At 47.3% G+C, this 23,165-nt stretch overlaps 1 protein-coding gene across 1 annotated transcript; it reads left to right on the forward strand.

Moving 5' to 3' along the window:
- The first annotated feature begins 88 nt into the window (after positions 1 to 88).
- On the forward strand, positions 89 to 22,645 carry LOC138843503 (uncharacterized). The gene is made up of 11 exons (XM_070047677.1): positions 89 to 758; positions 1,937 to 1,975; positions 3,395 to 3,481; positions 4,660 to 4,698; positions 6,132 to 6,218; positions 9,177 to 9,263; positions 11,379 to 11,471; positions 15,078 to 15,170; positions 16,480 to 16,572; positions 20,641 to 20,678; positions 22,393 to 22,645. Exons 1-11 carry the CDS (start codon positions 728 to 730, stop codon positions 22,438 to 22,440), a joined length of 735 nt encoding a protein of 244 aa, XP_069903778.1. The 5' UTR covers positions 89 to 727; the 3' UTR covers positions 22,441 to 22,645.
- Positions 22,646 to 23,165: the final 520 nt, after the last annotated feature.

Here is a 23,165-nt window from a genome sequence, read left to right on the forward strand (position 1 = left end):
GAGCAGACCCAAGCTGGTGCATGGCCACGCTTGCCTTCTGTCCGCTGTCCGCTGTCCTCTGTCCTCTGAGGGAGCGCACATGAGAGATGTTGTGGCGGCTTTGGATTTTCTCCCAACTCCCCCACGTGCCGGGAGCTGTCCACCGGGGACTGACTCGACCAAGCATGTGCAGGACATGAGCTAGCTCATGTGAATTGAGGCTCTCAGTTGCTGTGCTGCTGGACAGGGAATTCCTAGAGCTGTACCCACCTGACCCCTCACGGACATTAGGCTCATTCTGGTCTCCCACTGGAACACGGAGTGAGCACTTGCCCTAGTTCCCGGATCCTTTCACTTCACATGCCTCGTCACCTTCCCTTGTGGAAGGGAAGAGCCACAGACAAGGAGGGGAACCCACTTGTAAGAGTGGGGTGAAACCAAGAGATTGTGTGGCCCGACTGGAGGACTGCCCGCCCCCAGGCCTGGCCCCACCCCCAACCATTCCAGGTTCCCTTCCTCAGGTTTTTATTTCCTAGAAAACCCCCACAATGTCTCTGAACTGACATAAGCACCCACAATAGGAGTTTGTGATGAGGGGGTGGGAGAACATTTCTCTGCCTGGCTTCAGAGGCGGAGGCGGTCTGTCATCTGAAAAGAGTCTCAGACCAAATTTGTTTCTTCTTCCTCCACAGACACTAGCACCCCCGAGGCTCGGGTGTGCTCTCCTGAGCGGGACTTGCCGGACCAAATGACGACTGATGAATCCGAGACTGACCATGGTAGGGGCCCTGTGTCTTGTGTCCTATGCCCCTGGGTGACCACTGGGTTGACAGAGCTCATTTTCTGAGAACCGGCTTCATGTTCCCTATGGGACTGGGACTGGGAAGCTGTCGCAAAGTGATTCCTTGTCCCAAAACATGTGCCTGTGCTCTTGAGCTGTGGTGGAATCCTCAGCTATCTGCCCAGAAAGGATGTACTTCCTGGGTAGAGAAGTGTCAGGGTGCGAGTCATGTTCACCGAGACCGCCGCATGTCCTCCAGGATTCTCTCATTGGCTGCACACTGCCTGGGCCTTTCTGCAAGTTCTCAGAGTCTTCTCGTTGTGTCTCCTTACTCGTTGGTGAGGGGGTTATGGATCCTGGTACCCATGTCTGCTACTGCCATGAAGCCGTCTGGTGCAAAACCTGCCAAGCTAGCACGCGTTGATTCTTCAACAGACGGTGCACATGCAGAGCCCTGATTGGCCTCAGCATCGAGTGTCCTAGCTGCACCTCGTGGCCCAGTGTGCAGAGGTTCGGGGATGCCTGGCCTGAGCCCAGCCTGGGCCCAGACATGAATTTTGAACTGTGCACGCTGGGCTCCCGGGAAATGCAGTGGCATGCTGCCCCAGGAGTCCTCCTTCTTTCCCCTGTGTTCCCCTTCTGCTTACACCCAGAGCCAACATGCACCCAAGCTTACATGAAGATCCCTTTGCCTTGGACCCTTTAGACTCTGTCTGGGCAGCATGGGACTCCTTGATGGGCAATGGCCAGGGTGGGCCCTGGACTAACACAGCCACTTTGGCTGCCCGTGACAGTATCCGTGGCTGCCCAAGGGACACCCATTGCACCATCTCTACCCCACCATGTCCCTTGCCTTCATCTTTCTGTTGGCCTCGGCTTTCTGGAAGGGTCACGGCACATCAGTGGACACTAAGCTTACCCACGGATGGAAAGGAAACATCTAAGAAAGGATGGAAAACAGGGGATCGTTTTGTTCCCGCTCAGTTATGTCCATGCGCCATTTTCTCTGAGTAGGAGTTGACTCGTTCTGCAGGATGAGACCTCAAAGTCAGCACAATCCAGCGTATGCATGCGTGCGGTCCTTGGGCTTCAGAACGTTGCTCCTCCTCCTCTGGGACGTGGTGTTGGGGTGCTGTGGGGACATCCTTTGAGACAGGCTGTGTTTTCTCTTCACAGACCTCCCGGTGCTGCCTCGGGAGGCTGACCTTGACGAAGGTATGTTGACTGACCGACTCCAACTCCAATGGGGCCCGTTGCTGCCAGGCCTGAGCTGGCTGTAGGCCCAGCTCCATGCAAGCCTCTGCACCCTGGCACTTGGTGTGTTCTCCTAACACATGTGCAGACACGCGCCTTTGAAGGCGTCCACAAATATCGGAGCCACCTGGAGCGCTGCTTGTTCAAGTGCCTCTGCCTTTGGGGTTCCTAACCTTGCTTGAAGGCTGCGTGTTTTGTCCCGGATGGGGAGAGTTTCTCGGTGCCACAGTGTCCACTGCGACAGCCATTTTCTTGCGGGGTTCAACCATGATCTGACGGCAGCACGCTCCATGGGCACTTTCCCAGAAGCCAAGGTTTCCAGCCTGACTCTGTTTTCCGCCGGGTGCTGTGGTCACTCCAATGCTTGGCTCAGGAGTGCCAACTCGCAGCGCCTCTGAGGGAACTTAGGAAGGAAAACCTTTGGCCCCGGCAGGATCTTCTCTTTGCCTGCTGTTCTCCTGAAACTTCACTTTCCTTGTTTGGCTTTGGCTGGTTCCGAACCTCCGGGAAAGCGTGCCTGAAGCATGGCTGTTGCCCGAGGTCAAGTCATCGATTTGACCTCTGATGCTGGCACGAGTGTGTTCTCCAAACCTGCCCTAAGGCACCTTGAGATTTGTCTGCCGTGGAGTCTGTGCACTCTACATGAGAATCTGACCCAGTGTCCTGGAGTGGGGCAGGCCACGATCCTGCGCTGGGGGAGAAGAGCAGACCCAAGCTGGTGCATGGCCACGCTTGCCTTCTGTCTGCTGTCCGCTGTCCGCTGTCCTCTGTCCTCTGAGGGAGCGCACATGAGAGATGTTGTGGCGGCTTTGGATTTTCTCCCAACTCCCCCACGTGCCGGGAGCTGTCCACCGGGGACTGACTCGACCAAGCATGTGCAGGACATGAGCTAGCTCATGTGAATTGAGGCTCTCAGTTGCTGTGCTGCTGGACAGGGAATTCCTAGAGCTGTACCCACCTGACCCCTCACGGACATTAGGCTCATTCTGGTCTCCCACTGGAACACGGAGTGAGCACTTGCCCTAGTTCCCGGATCCTTTCACTTCACATGCCTCGTCACCTTCCCTTGTGGAAGGGAAGAGCCACAGACAAGGAGGGGAACCCACTTGTAAGAGTGGGGTGAAACCAAGAGATTGTGTGGCCCGACTGGAGGACTGCCCGCCCCCAGGCCTGGCCCCACCCCCAACCATTCCAGGTTCCCTTCCTCAGGTTTTTATTTCCTAGAAAACCCCCACAATGTCTCTGAACTGACATAAGCACCCACAATAGGAGTTTGTGATGAGGGGGTGGGAGAACATTTCTCTGCCTGGCTTCAGAGGCGGAGGCGGTCTGTCATCTGAAAAGAGTCTCAGACCAAATTTGTTTCTTCTTCCTCCACAGACACTAGCACCCCCGAGGCTCGGGTGTGCTCTCCTAAGCGGGACTTGCCGGACCAAATGACGACTGATGAATCCGAGACTGACCATGGTAGGGGCCCTGTGTCTTGTGTCCTATGCCCCTGGGTGACCACTGGGTTGACAGAGCTCATTTTCTGAGAACCGGCTTCATGTTCCCTATGGGACTGGGACTGGGAAGCTGTCGCAAAGTGATTCCTTGTCCCAAAAAATGTGCCTGTGCTCTTGAGCTGTGGTGGAATCCTCAGCTATCTGCCCAGAAAGGATGTACTTCCTGGGTAGAGAAGTGTCAGGGTGCGAGTCATGTTCACCGAGACCGCCGCATGTCCTCCAGGATTCTCTCATTGGCTGCACACTGCCTGGGCCTTTCTGCAAGTTCTCAGAGTCTTCTTGTTGTGTCTCCTTACTCGTTGGTGAGGGGGTTATGGATCCTGGTACCCATGTCTGCTACTGCCATGAAGCCGTCTGGTGCAAAACCTGCCAAGCTAGCACGCGTTGATTCTTCAACAGACGGTGCACATGCAGAGCCCTGATTGGCCTCAGCATCGAGTGTCCTAGCTGCACCTCGTGGCCCAGTGTGCGGAGGTTCGGGGATGCCTGGCCTGAGCCCAGCCTGGGCCCAGACGTGAATTTTGAACTGTGCACGCTGGGCTCCCGAGAAATGCAGTGGCATGCTGCCCCAGGAGTCCTCCTTCTTTCCCCTGTGTTCCCCTTCTGCTTACACCCAGAGCCAACATGCACCCAAGCTTACATGAAGATCCCTTTGCCTTGGACCCTTTAGACTCTGTCTGGGCAGCATGGGACTCCTTGATGGGCAATGGCCAGGGTGGGCCCTGGACTAACACAGCCACTTTGGCTGCCCGTGACAGTATCCGTGGCTGCCCAAGGGACACCCATTGCACCATCTCTACCCCACCATGTCCCTTGCCTTCATCTTTCTGTTGGCCTCGGCTTTCTGGAAGGGTCACGGCACATCAGTGGACACTAAGCTTACCCACGGATGGAAAGGAAACATCTAAGAAAGGATGGAAAACAGGGGATCGTTTTGTTCCCGCTCAGTTATGTCCATGCGCCATTTTCTCTGAGTAGGAGTTGACTCGTTCTGCAGGATGAGACCTCAAAGTCAGCACAATCCAGCGTATGCGTGCGTGCGGTCCTTGGGCTTCAGAACGTTGCTCCTCCTCCTCTGGGATGTGGTGTTGGGGTGCTGTGGGGACATCCTTTGAGACAGGCTGTGTTTTCTCTTCACAGACCTCCCGGTGCTGCCTCGGGAGGCTGACCTTGACGAAGGTATGTTGACTGACCGACTCCAACTCCAATGGGGCCCGTTGCTGCCAGGCCTGAGCTGGCTGTAGGCCCAGCTCCATGCAAGCCTCTGCACCCTGGCACTTGGTGTGTTCTCCTAACACATGTGCAGACACGCGCCTTTGAAGGCGTCCACAAATATCGGAGCCACCTGGAGCGCTGCTTGTTCAAGTGCCTCTGCCTTTGGGGTTCCTAACCTTGCTTGAAGGCTGCGTGTTTTGTCCCGGATGGGGAGAGTTTCTCGGTGCCACAGTGTCCACTGCGACAGCCATTTTCTTGCGGGGTTCAACCATGATCTGACGGCAGCACGCTCCATGGGCACTTTCCCAGAAGCCAAGGTTTCCAGCCTGACTCTGTTTTCCGCCGGGTGCTGTGGTCACTCCAATGCTTGGCTCAGGAGTGCCAACTCGCAGCGCCTCTGAGGGAACTTAGGAAGGAAAACCTTTGGCCCCGGCAGGATCTTCTCTTTGCCTGCTGTTCTCCTGAAACTTCACTTTCCTTGTTTGGCTTTGGCTGGTTCCGAACCTCCGGGAAAGCGTGCCTGAAGCATGGCTGTTGCCCGAGGTCAAGTCATCGATTTGACCTCTGATGCTGGCACGAGTGTGTTCTCCAAACCTGCCCTAAGGCACCTTGAGATTTGTCTGCCGTGGAGTCTGTGCACTCTACATGAGAATCTGACCCAGTGTCCTGGAGTGGGGCAGGCCACGATCCTGCGCTGGGGGAGAAGAGCAGACCCAAGCTGGTGCATGGCCACGCTTGCCTTCTGTCCGCTGTCCGCTGTCCGCTGTCCTCTGTCCTCTGTCCTCTGTCCTCTGAGGGAGCGCACGTGAGAGATGTCGTGGCGGCTTTGTATTTTCTCCCAACTCCCCCACGTGCCGGGAGCTGTCCACCGGGGACTGACTCGACCAAGCATGTGCAGGACATGAGCTAGCTCATGTGAATTGAGGCTCTCAGTTGCTGTGCTGCTGGACAGGGAATTCCTAGAGCTGTACCCACCTGACCCCTCACGGACATTAGGCTCATTCTGGTCTCCCACTGGAACACGGAGTGAGCACTTGCCCTAGTTCCCGGATCCTTTCACTTCACATGCCTCGTCACCTTCCCTTGTGGAAGGGAAGAGCCACAGACAAGGAGGGGAACCCACTTGTAAGAGTGGGGTGAAACCAAGAGATTGTGTGGCCCGACTGGAGGACTGCCCGCCCCCAGGCCTGGCCCCACCCCCAACCATTCCAGGTTCCCTTCCTCAGGTTTTTATTTCCTAGAAAACCCCCACAATGTCTCTGAACTGACATAAGCACCCACAATAGGAGTTTGTGATGAGGGGGTGGGAGAACATTTCTCTGCCTGGCTTCAGAGGCGGAGGCGGTCTGTCATCTGAAAAGAGTCTCAGACCAAATTTGTTTCTTCTTCCTCCACAGACACTAGCACCGGAGAGTCTCGGGTGTGCTCTCCTAAGCGGGACTTGCCGGACCAAATGACGACTGATGAATCCGAGACTGACCATGGTAGGGGCCCTGTGTCTTGTGTCCTATGCCCCTGGGTGACCACTGGGTTGACAGAGCTCATTTTCTGAGAACCGGCTTCATGTTCCCTATGGGACTGGGAAGCTGTCACAAAGTGATTCCTTGTCCCAAAACATGTGCCTGTGCTCTTGAGCTGTGGTGGAATCCTCAGCTATCTGCCCAGAAAGGATGTACTTCCTGGGTAGAGAAGTGTCAGGGTGCGAGTCATGTTCACCGAGACCGCCGCATGTCCTCCAGGATTCTCTCATTGGCTGCACACTGCCTGGGCCTTTCTGCAAGTTCTCAGAGTCTTCTCGTTGTGTCTCCTTACTCGTTGGTGAGGGGGTTATGGATCCTGGTACCCATGTCTGCTACTGCCATGAATCCGTCTGGTGCAAAACCTGCCAAGCTAGCACGCGTTGATTCTTCAACAGACGGTGCACATGCAGAGCCCTGATTGGCCTCAGCATCGAGTGTCCTAGCTGCACCTCGTGGCCCAGTGTGCGGAGGTTCGGGGATGCCTGGCCTGAGCCCAGCCTGGGCCCAGACGTGAATTTTGAACTGTGCACGCTGGGCTCCCGAGAAATGCAGTGGCATGCTGCCCCAGGAGTCCTCCTTCTTTCCCCTGTGTTCCCCTTCTGCTTACACCCAGAGCCAACATGCACCCAAGCTTACATGAAGATCCCTTTGCCTTGGACCCTTTAGACTCTGTCTGGGCAGCATGGGACTCCTTGATGGGCAATGGCCAGGGTGGGCCCTGGACTAACACAGCCACTTTGGCTGCCCGTGACAGTATCCGTGGCTGCCCAAGGGACACCCATTGCACCATCTCTACCCCACCATGTCCCTTGCCTTCATCTTTCTGTTGGCCTCGGCTTTCTGGAAGGGTCACGGCAATTCAGTGTACACTAAGCATACCCATGGATGGAAAGGAAACACTGAAGAGAGGATTAAACCCAGGGAATGGCTTTGTTCCTGGTCAGTGACATCAATATGCCATTTTCTCTTAGTAGGTGTTGACTTGTACTGCAGGATGATTCTGAGAAGTCAGGAAAATGCAGCATGTGAGTGCCTGTGTGGTCCTTGGGCTTCAGGACATTGCTTTGGCTTCTTTGTGATGTGGCATTGGGGTGTTGTGGGAACATCCTTTGAGATAGGTTGTGTTTTCTCTTCATGGCCCTACTGACTCTTCCATGGGATTGCAATCTCAAGGAAGGTATGCTGACTGACTGACCCAAATGGGGCCCATTGCTGCTAAGCCTGAGCTGGCCATGGGCCCAGCTCCATTCTCGTCTCTGCACTCTGGCACTTGATGTGTTCTCATATCACCCTTGCAGAACCGTGTCTTGGTTGGTCTTCTTCACCAGTGTTTGAGCCACCTGGAGCACTGATTTTTCAAGGGCTTCTACCTTTGGGTTCCTGAACCTGGCTCAAGACTTTGTTTTTTGTCCTGGCTGGGTAGAGTTTCTCAGTGCCATGGTTTCCACTGTGACAGCCATTTTCTTGACAGGGCTCCTTCATGATCAGATGGCAGTGCACTCAAAAGGCCCTTTCCCGGGAGCCAAGGTTTCTGGTTTCACTCTCCTTTCCAGTGGATAGTGTGGTCATTCCAATGCTTTGTCCACAAGGGCTGACCCCAAACTTGCAGCGCCTCTGAAGGGAACTTGGACAGAAGCATGGTTGGCTCTGCAAGGATCTTCCCTTTGCATGTTGTTCTCCTGAGACATACTTTCCTTTCTTTGGCTTCGGCTGGTCTCAGAACTCCTGGGAAAGTATCCATGAAGCAAGGCTGTTCCCTGAAGTCAAGTCATCGATTTGACCTCTGATGCTGGCATGAGTATGTTCTCGAACTGTGACCTAAGATACCTGGAGATTTGTCTGCCAGTATTCTGTCAAACCAACGTGAGAATCTGACCCAATATTTTGAGTGGGTCAGGCCCCAGTCCTCCACTTGTGGACAAGACCAGACCTGAGCTGGTGTGTGTTGCTGTCTATCCTCTGTCATCTGAGTGAGCAAACATGAGAGATGGGTGGTTCCTTTTGATTTTCTCCCACCTTCCCCACATGCCAGGAGCATCCACCAGACACTGACTTGACTAAGCATGTGCTAACATGGTTCTCAGTTGCTTTCCTGGAGGGGCTAGAGAATTCCTAGAGGTGTACCCAGGTGGCCCATCACCTGAAGCAGTAGGCTCGGTGAAGTTAGGTTCTTTCTGGGCTCCCACTGAGACACGGAGATGTCAGATGCCTAGTTCCTAGATCCTTTCACTTCTCCTGCCTCGTCACCTTCCCTTGAGGAAGGGAAGAGCTGATCTCAAACAGTGAGCCATAGACAAGGAAGGGAACCCACTTGTAAGAGTGGGGTAAAGGCTGGCACCATGGCTCAATAGACTAATCCTCCGCCTGCGTCACCGGCACACCAGGTTCTAGTCTTGGACAGGGTGCCAAATTCTGTCCTGGTTGCTCCTCTTCCTGTCCAGCTCTCTGCTGTGGCCCGGGAGTGCAGGGGAAGATGGCCCAAGTACTTGGGCCCTGCACCTACAAGAGAGACCAGGAGAAGCACCTGGCTCATTACTTTGGATCGGCGCAGTGTGCTGGCCGCAGTGGCCATTGGGGGTGAAAAACAGGAAAGGAAGACATTTCTCTCTCTCTATCTCTCTCCCATTGTACACTCTGCCAGTGGGGAGAAATAAAAGAGTGGGGTGAAACCAAGAAATTTGTGGCCTAACAGGAAGACTGCCAACCCCAAGTGTGGTACCACTCCCAACCATTACAGGTTTCCTTCCTGGGGATTTTATTTCGTAGAAAACCCCCACAATGTCTCTGAACTGACATAAGCACCCACAATAGGAGTTTGTAATGAGGGAGTGGGAGAAAATTTCTCTGCTTGGTTTCAGAGGCAGAGGCAGTCTGTCATCACAAAAGAGACTCAGACCAAATGTGTTTCTTCTTCTTCCATAGGCACTAGCACCCAAGAGTCTCAGGTGTGCTCTCCTATGCTGGATGTGCCAGACCAACCGGCGACTGATGAATCCGAGACTGACCATGGTAGGGGCCCTGTGTCTTGTGTCCTATGCCCCTGGGTGACCACTGGGTTGACAGAGCTCATTTTCTGAGAACCGGCTTCATGTTCCCTATGGGACTGGGAAGCTGTTGCAAAGTGATTCCTTGTCCCCACAAAAGTGCCTGTGCCCTTGAGCTGTGGTGGAATCCTCAGCTATCTGCCCAGAAAGGATGTACTTCCTGGGTAGAGAAGTGTCAGAGTGCGAGTCAGGTTCGCCGAGACGCCGCATGTCCTCCATGATTCTCTCATTGGCTGCACACTGCCTGGGCCTTTCTGCAAGTTCTCAGAGTCTTCTTGTTGTTGTCTCCTTACTTGGTGAGGGAATTATGGATCCTGGTACCCATGCCTGCTACTGCCATGAATCCGTCTGGTGCAAAACCTGCCAAGCTAGCATGCATTGCTTCTTCAACAGATGGTGCACATGCAGAGCCCTGATTGGCCTCAGCGTCGAGTGTCCTAGCTGCACCTCATGGCCCAGTGTGCGGGGGCTCAGGGATGCCTGGCCTGAGCCCAGCCTGGGCCCAGACATGAATTTTGAACTGTGCGCCCTGAGCTCCCGAGAAATGCAGTGGCATGCTGCCCCAGGAGTCCTCCTTCTTTCCCCTGTGTTCCCCTTCTGCTTACACCCAGAGCCAACATGAACCCAAGCTTACATGAAGATCCCTTTGCCTTGGACCCTTTAGACTCTGTCTGGGCAGCATGGGACTCCTTGATGGGCAATGGCCAGGGTGGGCCCTGGACTAACACAGCCACTTTGGCTGCCCATGACAGTATCCGTGGCTGCCCAAGGGACACCCATTGCACCACCTCTACCCCGCCACGTCCCTTGCCTGCATCTTTTTGTTGGCCTCAGCTTTCTGGAAGGGTCACGGCAATTCAGAGGACACCAAGCATACCCACGGATGGAAAGGAAACATCTAAGAAAGGAGGACACACAGGGGATCGCTGTGTTACCCCTCAGTGATCTTTGTGCCATTTTTCTTAGGAACTGTTGACTCGTGCTACCCGATGAGCATCCAACCTTCTTGAGCAATGTGCACTTTCTATTTTCCCAAGATATTTTATTTTCTTGCCTTACACTTTTAACATTGGGTAGAGTCACTGCAATGATTTCCAAACCATGCTCTAATGACACCTATGAAAGGAAAGTAGAAATCTATTTGCTTGTCTCCAGAGCATCCCATCTTTGCAGCTTGTTCTCCCTATACCTAATATCCCTTCTTTTACTTCAGATGGTCCCAGAACCCTCCATAAAGTGTCCAGGATGTCTTCCTGTCACTGGCCTATCATGTCATCAGTTTGGCTTCTGATGCTGGCAGGAGTGTGTTCTACAAGCCTAGCCTAAGATACTTTGGTTTTTGCTTGCAATGGAGTCAGTGAATCCAAGATGAGTCTCTGACCCAGTGTTGGAGTGTGACTTGACCCATTCCTCCACTGGGGGAGAAGGCCATGGCTGAGCTGGACTGTGCCCATGCTTTCCATCTGTTCCCATTCTACTGAGTTACTGTAGGCAAGAGATGGAATGGTTGCTTTGGATTTTCTCCCATCTTCCCTACACACCTGGAGAAGTCCATGTGGGGCTGACTTGACTAAATATTTGTAGCACTTTTCTAAGCTGAATGGAGGTCTTCATTTGCTGTCTGGGAGGGACCAGGTTCCCATGCAGAGAAGTATCCACATGGTGTAAAAGCATAGATAATGGGTTGGCCATCGTATTGTTCTTTCTTGGCTCCCATTGGCATAATGAGTGGGCACTTGCCGAGTTATCAGATCTGCTGCACTTCAAATGCCTTATTGCCTTATCTTCTCAGAGGACATTGGTAGATGTTAACATGTAAGCCATAGACAAGGCTGGAAACCCATTCCAAGGAATGGGTTTAAACAAAGAATATGTGTAGCTCCAAACATGAGGACACCCTGCTACCCCAACACCACCCATTTCTCATTCTTGGTAGTTTCATAGACATATTCTTGTGATGTTTCAGAATGCCATGAGGAGTCTATGATGTGTGGGTGGGAGGACATTTCTCTTCATGCTTTCAGATATGGACTTGGGTCTGTTGTCTGCACTTAGATGAATCTTGTTTTTTCTCCCACAGCAACCATCAAATTCTCATTGGAGCCCAAGCCATTTAAACGTAGGATCACCATATTAAACCTCACCCTGAACAACGAGAACAAGCCTGAGCATGGTAGGGGTCCATTTTTCTTGAGTCCTGGGCCGTGTGAGTGACCTCAGTGTTGACATAGTTCAAAATCTGAGAACTGGCTTTTAAGTTCCCTACCATTCTACGATGCGGTTATCGCTAAGGGCTACCTTATTGAGAAAGTGTGCCTGCACTCTGTGTGTTTTTGAATCCTTGTCTTTCTACACAGGAAGGATGGTTTTCCCAGGTAGAGAACTGCTTGAGTGTCACGTCCACCGAGACCACCATTCGGCCTCACGTATTATTTTATTGGCTGAAAGCTTGCACACTGAATGGGTGCTTTGCAAGTTACCAGGGCCCTTCAGTTTTTCTCTCCTTACACTTTTGTTAAAAAGTTCTTTCTGCTATCTCTGTCTCATACCAGAGTAATCTGTCTTCTGGAAATCCTCTAAGCCAGCACACCTTGTTTCTTCAATAGATGAAACAACAGCAGAAGCTAGCTCGGACACAGGGTCAGGTGTTCTAGCTGAAACTAATGATCCATTGTGCTAAGCTGTGGTGATGCCATGCCTGAATCCAGCATTGGTCCATGCATGGCTTCTGACCCATGTCCTCTGTTCCCAAGAACTCAATGGCATTCTCATCTATGAGTTTCCCTTCTATTCCTTGCATTTTCTTTCATCTTACACTCAGAGCTAACTTGCCCCAGTGACTGAGGTTCCCAGCTTGGCTTGGACTCTTTAGATTCTGTGTGGGAAGGATAGGAATCTGTGGTGAGAAATTGCTAGGGAGGCCCCTAAACTAGTAAACACATTTGGCTTCCCATAACTGTATCCATGCTGCCAGAGGGACAGCAGTTACACAATTTCTATGTTACTAGACCCTTTCATTGTATGTCTCTCTGAGCTTTGGCTTTTGGGAATGGTCATTGATATCAGCAGAAACAAGGACTAACGCTGAACAGAAAAAAAATAGCTAAGAAAGGTTGGGACACTGGGAATGGTTTTGTTCCAGCTTGTTGAAATCCAGGCACCATTTTCCCTTAGTGCTTTTTTGCATTTACTGGGGGATGAGTCAGTATGTCATGAAAATCAGTTGCATGGGTGGACTTCGGGTTTCAGAAACATTTCATCACTGGCCATCTGGTGTGGATTTGGGTGTGTTGTTGGAAAATCTACTAGGACACATTGTAGTTTTCTTAAAAGAAAAACTGATGCTTCCATGGGTGTCCAACCATGAGGAAAGTATGCTGACTGACCCAACTCAAATTGTGTCCACAGCTGCCAGAACTGAGTTGGCTGTGGGCACACCTTTGTTCTAACCTCTACACTCTGGGCACTTGATGTGTTCATGTTGCAGAATCACAAGTTGCTTTGATGTTCTCTACCCATCCTGTACCTCCCTGGGAGAGCTACTTCTTTAAGAATGTTTGCCTCTTGTTCCCTAAAGTTGCTTGAAGCCCTTGTTTTGGCCTTGGAAGGATAGAGTTTCCTAGTATAACAATGCCCCAGGACACATACACTGAGAGAGCCATTTTGCTTTCTGTGGCTCCAGGATGATTTCATAGTTGCATGCTAAATGGACACTTTCTGAGATACCAAGATTTTCACTTTCTCTCTTATTCCCCTTTTGCCACTGGGTGTGGTCACTCTGAAGATTTGTACACCAACACAAACAACATCTCTGAAAGGAACATAGAATGTAATTTGCTTGGCTTCAGAAGGATTCTATCTTTTCATCTTGTCCTCCTGATAATTAGTTCCCTTTTTTGGGGGAGGAGGAGGTGGTCTCAGAACCTTCCAGAAAGTGTCCATGATGCATGGCTGCTATTGGAATCAAGCCATCAATTTGCCCTCTAATGGTGACATGAAAATGTTCTCTAATACACATTTGGATTTGTCTTCAATTGAGCTAATCCAACCAACATGAGAATCTTACGCAGTGTCCTGGTCAGTGTTTGGTTCCAAACCTCCTCTGAGAGAAAAGGGTAGACCTAAGCTCATCTGTGTCCATGATTGCCACATATCCTCTCTCTGAAGAGTTACTTCAGACAGAGATTGCATGGTTGCTTCAGATTATCTTGCATTGTCCCTACATGCTGAGAGCCATACACTAGGGTCTGACTTGACTAACAATGTGCGGCACTTGACTAATGTTAATTTAGGTCTCAGTTGCTGTCCAGGAGGGACCAGCTAACTTCCTAGATGTGTGCCCCTGTTGCCCTTCACCCAAGACAATGGACAGGGTGATGTAAGCTACTTTCTTGGCCCCCACAGGAACACTGAGTAGGCACTTGTCTGTTTGCAGGATCCTTTCACTTCACGTTTTGTCCCCTTACTGTGTGGAAGGGAACAGTTGATCTTAACATGCAAGCAATAGATAAGGATGGAAACCCATTTCTAAGAGTGGGTTGCCAGGGGATTCCAATTGAATCCCATCAAGGTGGCATGTACCAATGCCATCTCACTAGTCCCAGTGATCCATTTCTGTTCACAATTAATCATAATGATAGGACTAAGAGCCAAAGGGATTACATAAACAAGACTAGTGTCTGCAAATATTAACTGATAGAATAAAAAAGGGAGAGAACGATCCAACATGGGAAACAGGATACACAGCAGACTCATAGAATGGCAGATGTCCTAAACAGCACTCTGGCCTCAGAATCAGCCCTAAAGGCATTCCGATCTGGCTGAAAAGCCCATGAGAGTATTTCAAGCATGGAAAGCCAAGACACTCTGGCAAAAAAAAAAAAAAAAAAAACAAAAAACAAAACAAAAAAAAAAAACAAAACACCACCACCTAAATGAAAGATCTCTGTGAGTGAGATCCCAGTGGAAAGAACAGGTCTTCAAAGAAGGAGGTACCTTTCTCTGAAGGGAGGAGAGAACTTCCATTCTGACTATGACCTTGTCTAAATGTGATCAGAGTTGGTGAACTCAAAAGGCTTCCATAGCCTTGGCAACTCATGACTAGAGCCTAGGGTGATTACTGATGCCATAAACAAGAGTGTCAATTTGTTAAGTCAACAACAGGAGTCACCGTGCACTTACTCCTCATGTAGGATCTTTGTCCTTAATGTGCTGTACATTGAGATTTAATGCTATAACTAGTACTCAAACAGTAAATTTCACTTTGTGTTTCTGTGTGGGTGCAAACTGTTGAAATTTTTACTTAATATGTACTAAATTGGTCTTCTATATATAAAGAGAATTGAAAATGAATCTTGATGTGAATGGAAGGGGAGAGAGAGTGGGAAAGGGGAGGGTTGTGGGTGGGAGGGAAGTCATTGGGTGGGGGGAAGCCATTGTAATCCATAAGCTGTACTTTGGAAATTTATATTCATTAAAGAAAAGTTTAAAAAAAAGGGGGGGAAAAGACAAAAAAATAAGATTGAGTTGCAACCATGCTTTTCTGTGATCAAACACATGAGGACACCCCACCCCCCAACACTGACCCTGCACCAGACAAAACCAGTTTCCATACCTTGGGATTTTTTGCATGGACTAAATGCCACAGTGTCTGAGAAATGACAAAGCAGCCACATTATGACTTAGGGATGTGTGAATACAACATTCCTCCACACGGTTTCAGATATGAAGGCAGGTTTGTTGTCTGAAAATAAAATCAAAGTTTATTTTTCTTCCACAGAAAATATGCTGTTACCAATGGATCCTCTGCCTGAGATAAATATCATGACTAACCTGAACTGTACCATGGCCAATGATAACAAGCCTGATCCTGGTAGGGACCTATTTGTCTTGTATCCTCTGCCCATGGCTAACCACAGGGTAGCCATAGCTCATTTTCTTAGAACTAGCTTTCTTATTCTCCAATGTTCTACAATGCTATTTCACTAAGTGTTTCCTTATTTGAAATATGTGCCTTCGCTCTCAACCTGCTTTTGAATCTTTTTACTTGTGCCCAGAAAGGATGTGATCCTGGGCAAAGAAGTGCCAGTGTGATATGTCCACCCAAAATGCTCAAGGGGCACTTTCGGTGATCCCAAGATTTTTTACTTTCTTGCCTTACACTTTTAACATTGGGTAGAGTCACTGCAATGATTTCCAAACCATGCTCTAATGACACCTATGAAAGGAAAGTAGAAATCTATTTGCTTGTCTCCAGAGCATCCCATCTTTGCAGCTTGTTCTCCCTATACCTAATATCCCTTCTTTTACTTCAGATGGTCCCAGAACCCTCCATAAAGTGTCCAGGATGTCTTCCTGTCACTGGCCTATCATGTCATCAGTTTGGCTTCTGATGCTGGCAGGAGTGTGTTCTACAAGCCTAGCCTAAGATACTTTGGTTTTTGCTTGCAATGGAGTCAGTGAATCCAAGATGAGTCTCTGACCCAGTGTTGGAGTGTGACTTGACCCATTCCTCCACTGGGGGAGAAGGCCATGGCTGAGCTGGACTGTGCCCATGCTTTCCATCTGTTCCCATTCTACTGAGTTACTGTAGGCAAGAGATGGAATGGTTGCTTTGGATTTTCTCCCATCTTCCCTACACACCTGGAGAAGTCCATGTGGGGCTGACTTGACTAAATATTTGTAGCACTTTTCTAAGCTGAATGGAGGTCTTCATTTGCTGTCTGGGAGGGACCAGGTTCCCATGCAGAGAAGTATCCACATGGTGTAAAAGCATAGATAATGGGTTGGCCATCGTATTGTTCTTTCTTGGCTCCCATTGGCATAATGAGTGGGCACTTGCCGAGTTATCAGATCTGCTGCACTTCAAATGCCTTATTGCCTTATCTTCTCAGAGGACATTGGTAGATGTTAACATGTAAGCCATAGACAAGGCTGGAAACCCATTCCAAGGAATGGGTTTAAACAAAGAATATGTGTAGCTCCAAACATGAGGACACCCTGCTACCCCAACACCACCCATTTCTCATTCTTGGTAGTTTCATAGACATATTCTTGTGATGTTTCAGAATGCCATGAGGAGTCTATGATGTGTGGGTGGGAGGACATTTCTCTTCATGCTTTCAGATATGGACTTGGGTCTGTTGTCTGCACTTAGATGAATCTTGTTTTTTCTCCCACAGCAACCATCAAATTCTCATTGGAGCCCGAGCCATTTAAACGTAGGATCACCATATTAAACCTCACCCTGAACAACGAGAACAAGCCTGAGCATGGTAGGGGTCCATTTTTCTTGAGTCCTGGGCCGTGTGAGTGACCTCAGTGTTGACATAGTTCAAAATCTGAGAACTGGCTTTTAAGTTCCCTACCATTCTACGATGCGGTTATCGCTAAGGGCTACCTTATTGAGAAAGTGTGCCTGCACTCTGTGTGTTTTTGAATCCTTGTCTTTCTATACAGGAAGGATGGTTTTCCCAGGTAGAGAACTGCTTGAGTGTCACGTCCACCGAGACCACCATTCGGCCTCACGTATTATTTTATTGGCTGAAAGCTTGCACACTGAATGGGTGCTTTGCAAGTTACCAGGGCCCTTCAGTTTTTCTCTCCTTACACTTTTGTTAAAAAGTTCTTTCTGCTATCTCTGTCTCATACCAGAGTAATCTGTCTTCTGGAAATCCTCTAAGCCAGCACACCTTGTTTCTTCAATAGATGAAACAACAGCAGAAGCTAGCTCGGACACAGGGTCAGGTGTTCTAGCTGAAACTAATGATCCATTGTGCTAAGCTGTGGTGATGCCATGCCTGAATCCAGCATTGGTCCATGCATGGCTTCTGACCCATGTCCTCTGTTCCCAAGAACTCAATGGCATTCTCATCTATGAGTTTCCCTTCTATTCCTTGCATTTTCTTTCATCTTACACTCAGAGCTAACTTGCCCCAGTGACTGAGGTTCCCAGCTTGGCTTGGACTCTTTAGATTCTGTGTGGGAAGGATAGGAATCTGTGGTGAGAAATTGCTAGGGAGGCCCCTAAACTAGTAAACACATTTGGCTTCCCATAACTGTATCCATGCTGCCAGAGGGACAGCAGTTACACAATTTCTATGTTACTAGACCCTTTCATTGTATGTCTCTCTGAGCTTTGGCTTTTGGGAATGGTCATTGATATCAGCAGAAACAAGGACTAACGCTGAACAGAAAAAAAATAGCTAAGAAAGGTTGGGACACTGGGAATGGTTTTGTTCCAGCTTGTTGAAATCCAGGCACCATTTTCCCTTAGTGCTTTTTTGCATTTACTGGGGGATGAGTCAGTATGTCATGAAAATCAGTTGCATGGGTGGACTTCGGGTTTCAGAAACATTTCATCACTGGCCATCTGGTGTGGATTTGGGTGTGTTGTTGGAAAATCTACTAGGACACATTGTAGTTTTCTTAAAAGAAAAACTGATGCTTCCATGGGTGTCCAACCATGAGGAAAGTATGCTGACTGACCCAACTCAAATTGTGTCCACAGCTGCCAGAACTGAGTTGGCTGTGGGCACACCTTTGTTCTAACCTCTACACTCTGGGCACTTGATGTGTTCATGTTGCAGAATCACAAGTTGCTTTGATGTTCTCTACCCATCCTGTACCTCCCTGGGAGAGCTACTTCTTTAAGAATGTTTGCCTCTTGTTCCCTAAAGTTGCTTGAAGCCCTTGTTTTGGCCTTGGAAGGATAGAGTTTCCTAGTATAACAACGCCCCAGGACACATACACTGAGAGAGCCATTTTGCTTTCTGTGGCTCCAGGATGATTTCATAGTTGCATGCTAAATGGACACTTTCTGAGATACCAAGATTTTCACTCTCTCATTCCCCTTTTGCCACTGGGTGTGGTCACTCTGAAGATTTGTACACCAACACAAACAACATCTCTGAAAGGAACATAGAATGTAATTTGCTTGGCTTCAGAAGGATTCTATCTTTTCATCTTGTCCTCCTGATAATTAGTTCCCTTTTTTGGGGGAGGAGGAGGTGGTCTCAGAACCTTCCAGAAAGTGTCCATGATGCATGGCCCCTGGACTACCACAGCCACTTTGGCTGCCTGGGACTGTATCCATGGGTGCCAGCGGGATAACCATTGCACAAACTCTACCTCCCCATGTCCCTTCATATCAGCTGTTTGCCTTTTCCTTTTTGAAGGTTCATGGCACAGCAGTGGACATCAGAGATATTCATGGATAGACAGGAACTGTCTAGGGGCTGGCATTGTGGTGTAGCAGGTAAAACTGCCACTTGCAGTGCCGGCATCCCATATGGGCACGGGTTCTAGTCCTGGCAGTTCCACTTCCAATCCAGCTCTCTGATATGGCTGGGGCAAGCAGGAGAGGATGGCCCAAATGCTGGGCCCCTACTCCTGCCTGGGAGATCTGGAAGAAGCTCCTGGCTCCTGGCTTTGTATCGGCCAAGGTTCGGCTGTTCCAGTCATTTTGGGGAGTGAACCAGCAGATGGAAGACCTTTCAGAGTAACTCTGACCTCCAAATAAATACATACACCTTTAAACAAAAGAGAAAAAAGAAAGGAAACATCCAAGAAAGGATGAAACACTGGGAACTGTTTGCTCCCATGCTCAGCGACATCATACACCATTTGCTCGTTTGGCTCATGTCCATTGTTGTTTCAAAAAATATTGTTTTGCTCCTTTCCACCCTGTCTTTATGGGTTTTGGTATTCTATTATTAGGTGCTTCCTTATCCCCAAAAGTTGCCTGCACCCTCAACATGTTGTGGAATTCTTTTTCTTCTCCTTAGGATGAATGTGTTTTCCTTTGCTAAAGTCCTCTTGTGGGTATCATATCCCTCTAGACTGCTGTTTTTCCTCACAAATTCTATCATTGCCTCCACAGAGGTATACACTGATTGGTCATTTTTGAATGTTTTCTGAGCCTTTCAGTTTTTCCTCCTTACCCTTTGGTTTCGAAGTTAATTTTGTTACTCTATTTGATGTTGAATGGAGTCTGTCTTCTCTTAATCACTCAAGTCAGCATGCCTTGATTCTTTAATGAATGAAATTATAGCAGAACTGTAATCAGACTTAGTGTCAAGTGTTCTCACTAAACTAAATACTCCAGTGTCTAGAGTAGCCAACTTGTTCAGGTATTTACATGTTGTTCCATTTTTGTTTTTTCCTTAGAACATTTGGAGGTACAGTAGAAAATTTGTTCAAAAATTGCCTGAGGAGCTGCCAAACTAACATACAGGCTTTGACAGTGACTTTGTCTCCCAGTGAGACACCATTTGTGCAATTTGTACATTACCAGATCTTTCCTTACATTTTTCTCTATTCTTTGGCTGTCTGGAATTGTCTTTGCCATTAGGAGTATCAATATATGTCCCAGGCCAGAAAGGAAACCTTTAAGAATTAGTGGAACACAGGAATTGATTTCGCTCCAGCTCTGTGAAATCCAGGAGCCATTTCCCATAATGCATGTTTGCATGTACTGGAGCAGGAGTCAGAATTGTCAGGAGCATCCACTCTGAGCCTGTATGGTCTTTGGGTTTCAGAAATAGTGATTTTATTCCTCTCTGATGTGGAGATGAGTGTGCTGTCTGAAAATCAACTAAGAATTACTTTGTTTCTCTTACCCAAAGACCTGATATTTACACAGGAATCTGATACTGAGAATGACTGATGTTGAGGTGACTGATCAAACTCAAACTGTGTCCAATGATGCTAGGGCCAATCTTCCTTTGGGTGCACCTTTGTTCTAACCTCTGTCCTCTTGAGCACTTGATGTGCTCACATATCATAATTCCTTATAAGTCCCTTTGGTATTCTCTGCTGATCCTTTCTCTGAACATGAGGAGTTGCTTTTTCAAGTTTTTGCTTTGTGTTTCTTATGTTGCTTGAAACCTTTGCTTTTCTGTCCTGGAAGGATAGAGTTCTAATTTATAACATTGCCCCTGGGACACTTTCACTGAGACAGCCAGTTTGCTTCCTGCGGCACTCCCAGGTGCACACTCAGTGGGCACTTCCCAAGTTACCAGACCTTTGATTTTATCATTTTCCTTTTGTATTCTGAAAGGGTAACTGCAATTGTTAAGATACAAATAATACTCAAGGATAAAGGGAAAAGCAACTAAGAATGAATTTAAACAAGAATTTTGTTTTGCTCTAAAATTATTAAACATGAACATTTTTGTTATCTATATTTTAAGATACTGATTTTAATGATGTATGTGGAAACTCATGAAAATACACAATAGGAGCCAATTTGCTTGGATTTCAGATTTCTTTTGCTGCCATCAGATGTTGAGATGGGTCTGTTGCCTGAAATATCCTGACAACTTTTGTTTGTCCTTCTACAGGTCATCTGATGCTACCACTACTGTTGACACAATCCCAGGTAGGGTGAATGACCAAAATCTCAAAATGGCAAAGGATGCCATGCCTCAGCCTATATGGGCCCACCTATGTTTTCTGTTCTCTGCATTTCTTTTCTCTACACTTTATTGAACATGAGACTAAGGACTACTTTTTCAAAAAAATTTTTTTAACTTTGCTTGAAATATCTTCAGTTTCTTCCCCTGGTGTGTGAAATTCCTTGGTAGAGAATTGCCCACGTGGCCCATAAACTAAGACTATCTATTCTTCATGTTTTTCTAGCACTTGTTTGCAGTAGAACAGTGAATTCACATTGTCCAAGCTATAGGTTTGTTTTATTTTTTTCTTTTCCTTCACTGAAAGTAATTTTAATGCTGAGACACAACTTGGTATTCAAAGACAAAAACTACAATATAAGAATCAAGGTACAATAGGAAGTTGTTTTGGTCCAACAAAGCATTTAATCTAGGTATCATTTGCTCATCAATTGTATTTTTTTATAAGATTATCTGTAAGCTGTCTCAGAAACTTCATGAAATCCACACCATGAGTGTATTATGCTTTGATCTAAAATTTCTTTTCCTGCTCCTGGTGTTTCTTCAGCAGAACAAGTTACCCCAGCACTGCACACCAGACCAGTTGTCCATTATAATGACTGAGCAAATTTTCCAGCAGGAGAGGATGCCAAACCTAAGTTTGGTATGGACCCACCCAGTCTACTGTTCTCTGTCTTCTGAATTACTGAAGAGCACAGTTGATGTGATTCCTTAGGATTTTTTTTCCCATGCACTTCATTTAATCACACAATAAAAACTGCTTTTTCTAGAATGCTTGCACAAGTTTTCTAATTTTGCTGGACATGTTCAGTTTCTGTCCATGAAGATTGGATGGAATTCCTGGGTGGAGAATTGCCCAAGAGGCACCTACACCAAGACAACCATTTTGCATCAAGTGATTCCATGTTTGTTTCACAGTTAAACACTGAATGGTCACTTTCCAAGTTTCCAGATCCTTTCAGTTTATCTACCCTTATTTTTTTGCTATATCATAGGCAATGCTTTGTGCACAAAGAATATTCAAAGATAAAAGTAAATCTAAAAATGAAGTGTGAGTAGGAATGTGTTGAGTTCAGAAAGTATAAAATCTATTGTTTTTTTCATAATACATATTTTCCTTAAATTTTCTGCAAGAAGTCTCGGAAACCTCATGAAAATCCTCCTTATAAATGAATAATACATGGATTTAAAATAATTTTTTGCCACTCTTTGATACCGAGTCTATTTTATGAAAATGTCCTAGGAAAACTTAGGTTTTATCTTCAGTGAAATAAATAATACCACTCCTGGAATCTGACCCGGTGTCAATATGGTGACTGACCAGAATCCTACACTGGAAGAGGATTCCAAGACTCAGCTGTGTCATCTCCTCTGTCCTCTCTGTTACTCAAGAGTTCCATTGCTATGATTCCCTAGAGCTTTCTCTTAATTTCTCCACACTAGTACCAGCAAGCACTCTTTAAACCTAGGTTATTATTGGCAACAGGCAATTTTTTAACAGGGTGGAGTTTAGGTTCATAACCCGGAGACATGGGGCATCAGTCCCTTCTCATGTGTCTCTTTTTTGGTTTAATGGCATTCACCTCATTTCTAAGGGGAAATCTTTAGGGGCAGTCCTTAAATCAGGAATTGGGATGTTTCCAGAATCTGAGAATATTATTTAATTTTTTTCTTCAACAGGGACAATGGAACCATCTCATCATATCTGGTGCTTTAGAATCACAGTAACTGACCCTGTGGAGCAAAACTGCAAATCTCACATCCAGTATGGGGCCACCCAGCTCTCCTATATTTATTATGTTGTGTCATTCAGTGTGAGCACACTCAGTAGTACATGACTAATTTTCCTACACTCTAACATTAGGCTTAGAGTGCTTGAAAAAAATTTCCAAATGTTCCTTTCTGTCCAGAAATAAAATTTATTCATAACTGACTTCATTGGAGTCATGTTAACCAACTGTGTGCAAATCATGTTATACACTTCAGATTTCACAAACTTATTAAAATGGAACATATAATGATCTGCTTCCAAAATATCAGCTCAACCTATTTCATTCTTTAATTTCTAATTTCATTGTTCAAGGGGACATCCAACAGTTACTATAAAATCAGTATTTAAAGATACAATGAAATGTATCAAAATAGAATTTAAAATATGAGCTGATTTTGGCACAAAAATTTAAATCTGCATATAGCTTCCTTCATGGCAGCATTTTAATAAACTTTTTCATCATGAAGTCACAGAAAGTTCATGAAAACTCTTTATTCTAAGATGTCATAAAAATTTGATGAAGATACATACCATAAAAGCCTTGGAATGGGTTTAAAATTGTGTCCATACCAAATCATATTTTTATTCTATCTCTTTTTTTTAAGTTTTATGTTCTCATTTTTTGTTTTGAGGAGAGTTTGTTCTTTTTTATCTCTTTATTTTTTGTTTTCTTATTTTTAAT

The sequence above is a fragment of the Oryctolagus cuniculus genome, chromosome 8, assembly GCF_964237555.1.
Source record: "Oryctolagus cuniculus chromosome 8, mOryCun1.1, whole genome shotgun sequence".
NCBI classification, from domain to species: domain Eukaryota; kingdom Metazoa; phylum Chordata; class Mammalia; order Lagomorpha; family Leporidae; genus Oryctolagus; species Oryctolagus cuniculus.

Bases quoted from the DNA above. Each gene is read 5' to 3' on its own strand.
- LOC138843503 (XM_070047677.1), top strand. From the start codon at position 728: ATGACGACTGATGAATCCGAGACTGACCATG. The intron at 1,976-3,394 runs GTATGTTGACTG...CTTCCTCCACAG, and splicing joins GGAGGCTGACCTTGACGAAG to ACACTAGCACCCCCGAGGCT. The intron at 15,171-16,479 runs GTAGGGACCTAT...TTTCTCCCACAG, and splicing joins TGATAACAAGCCTGATCCTG to CAACCATCAAATTCTCATTG.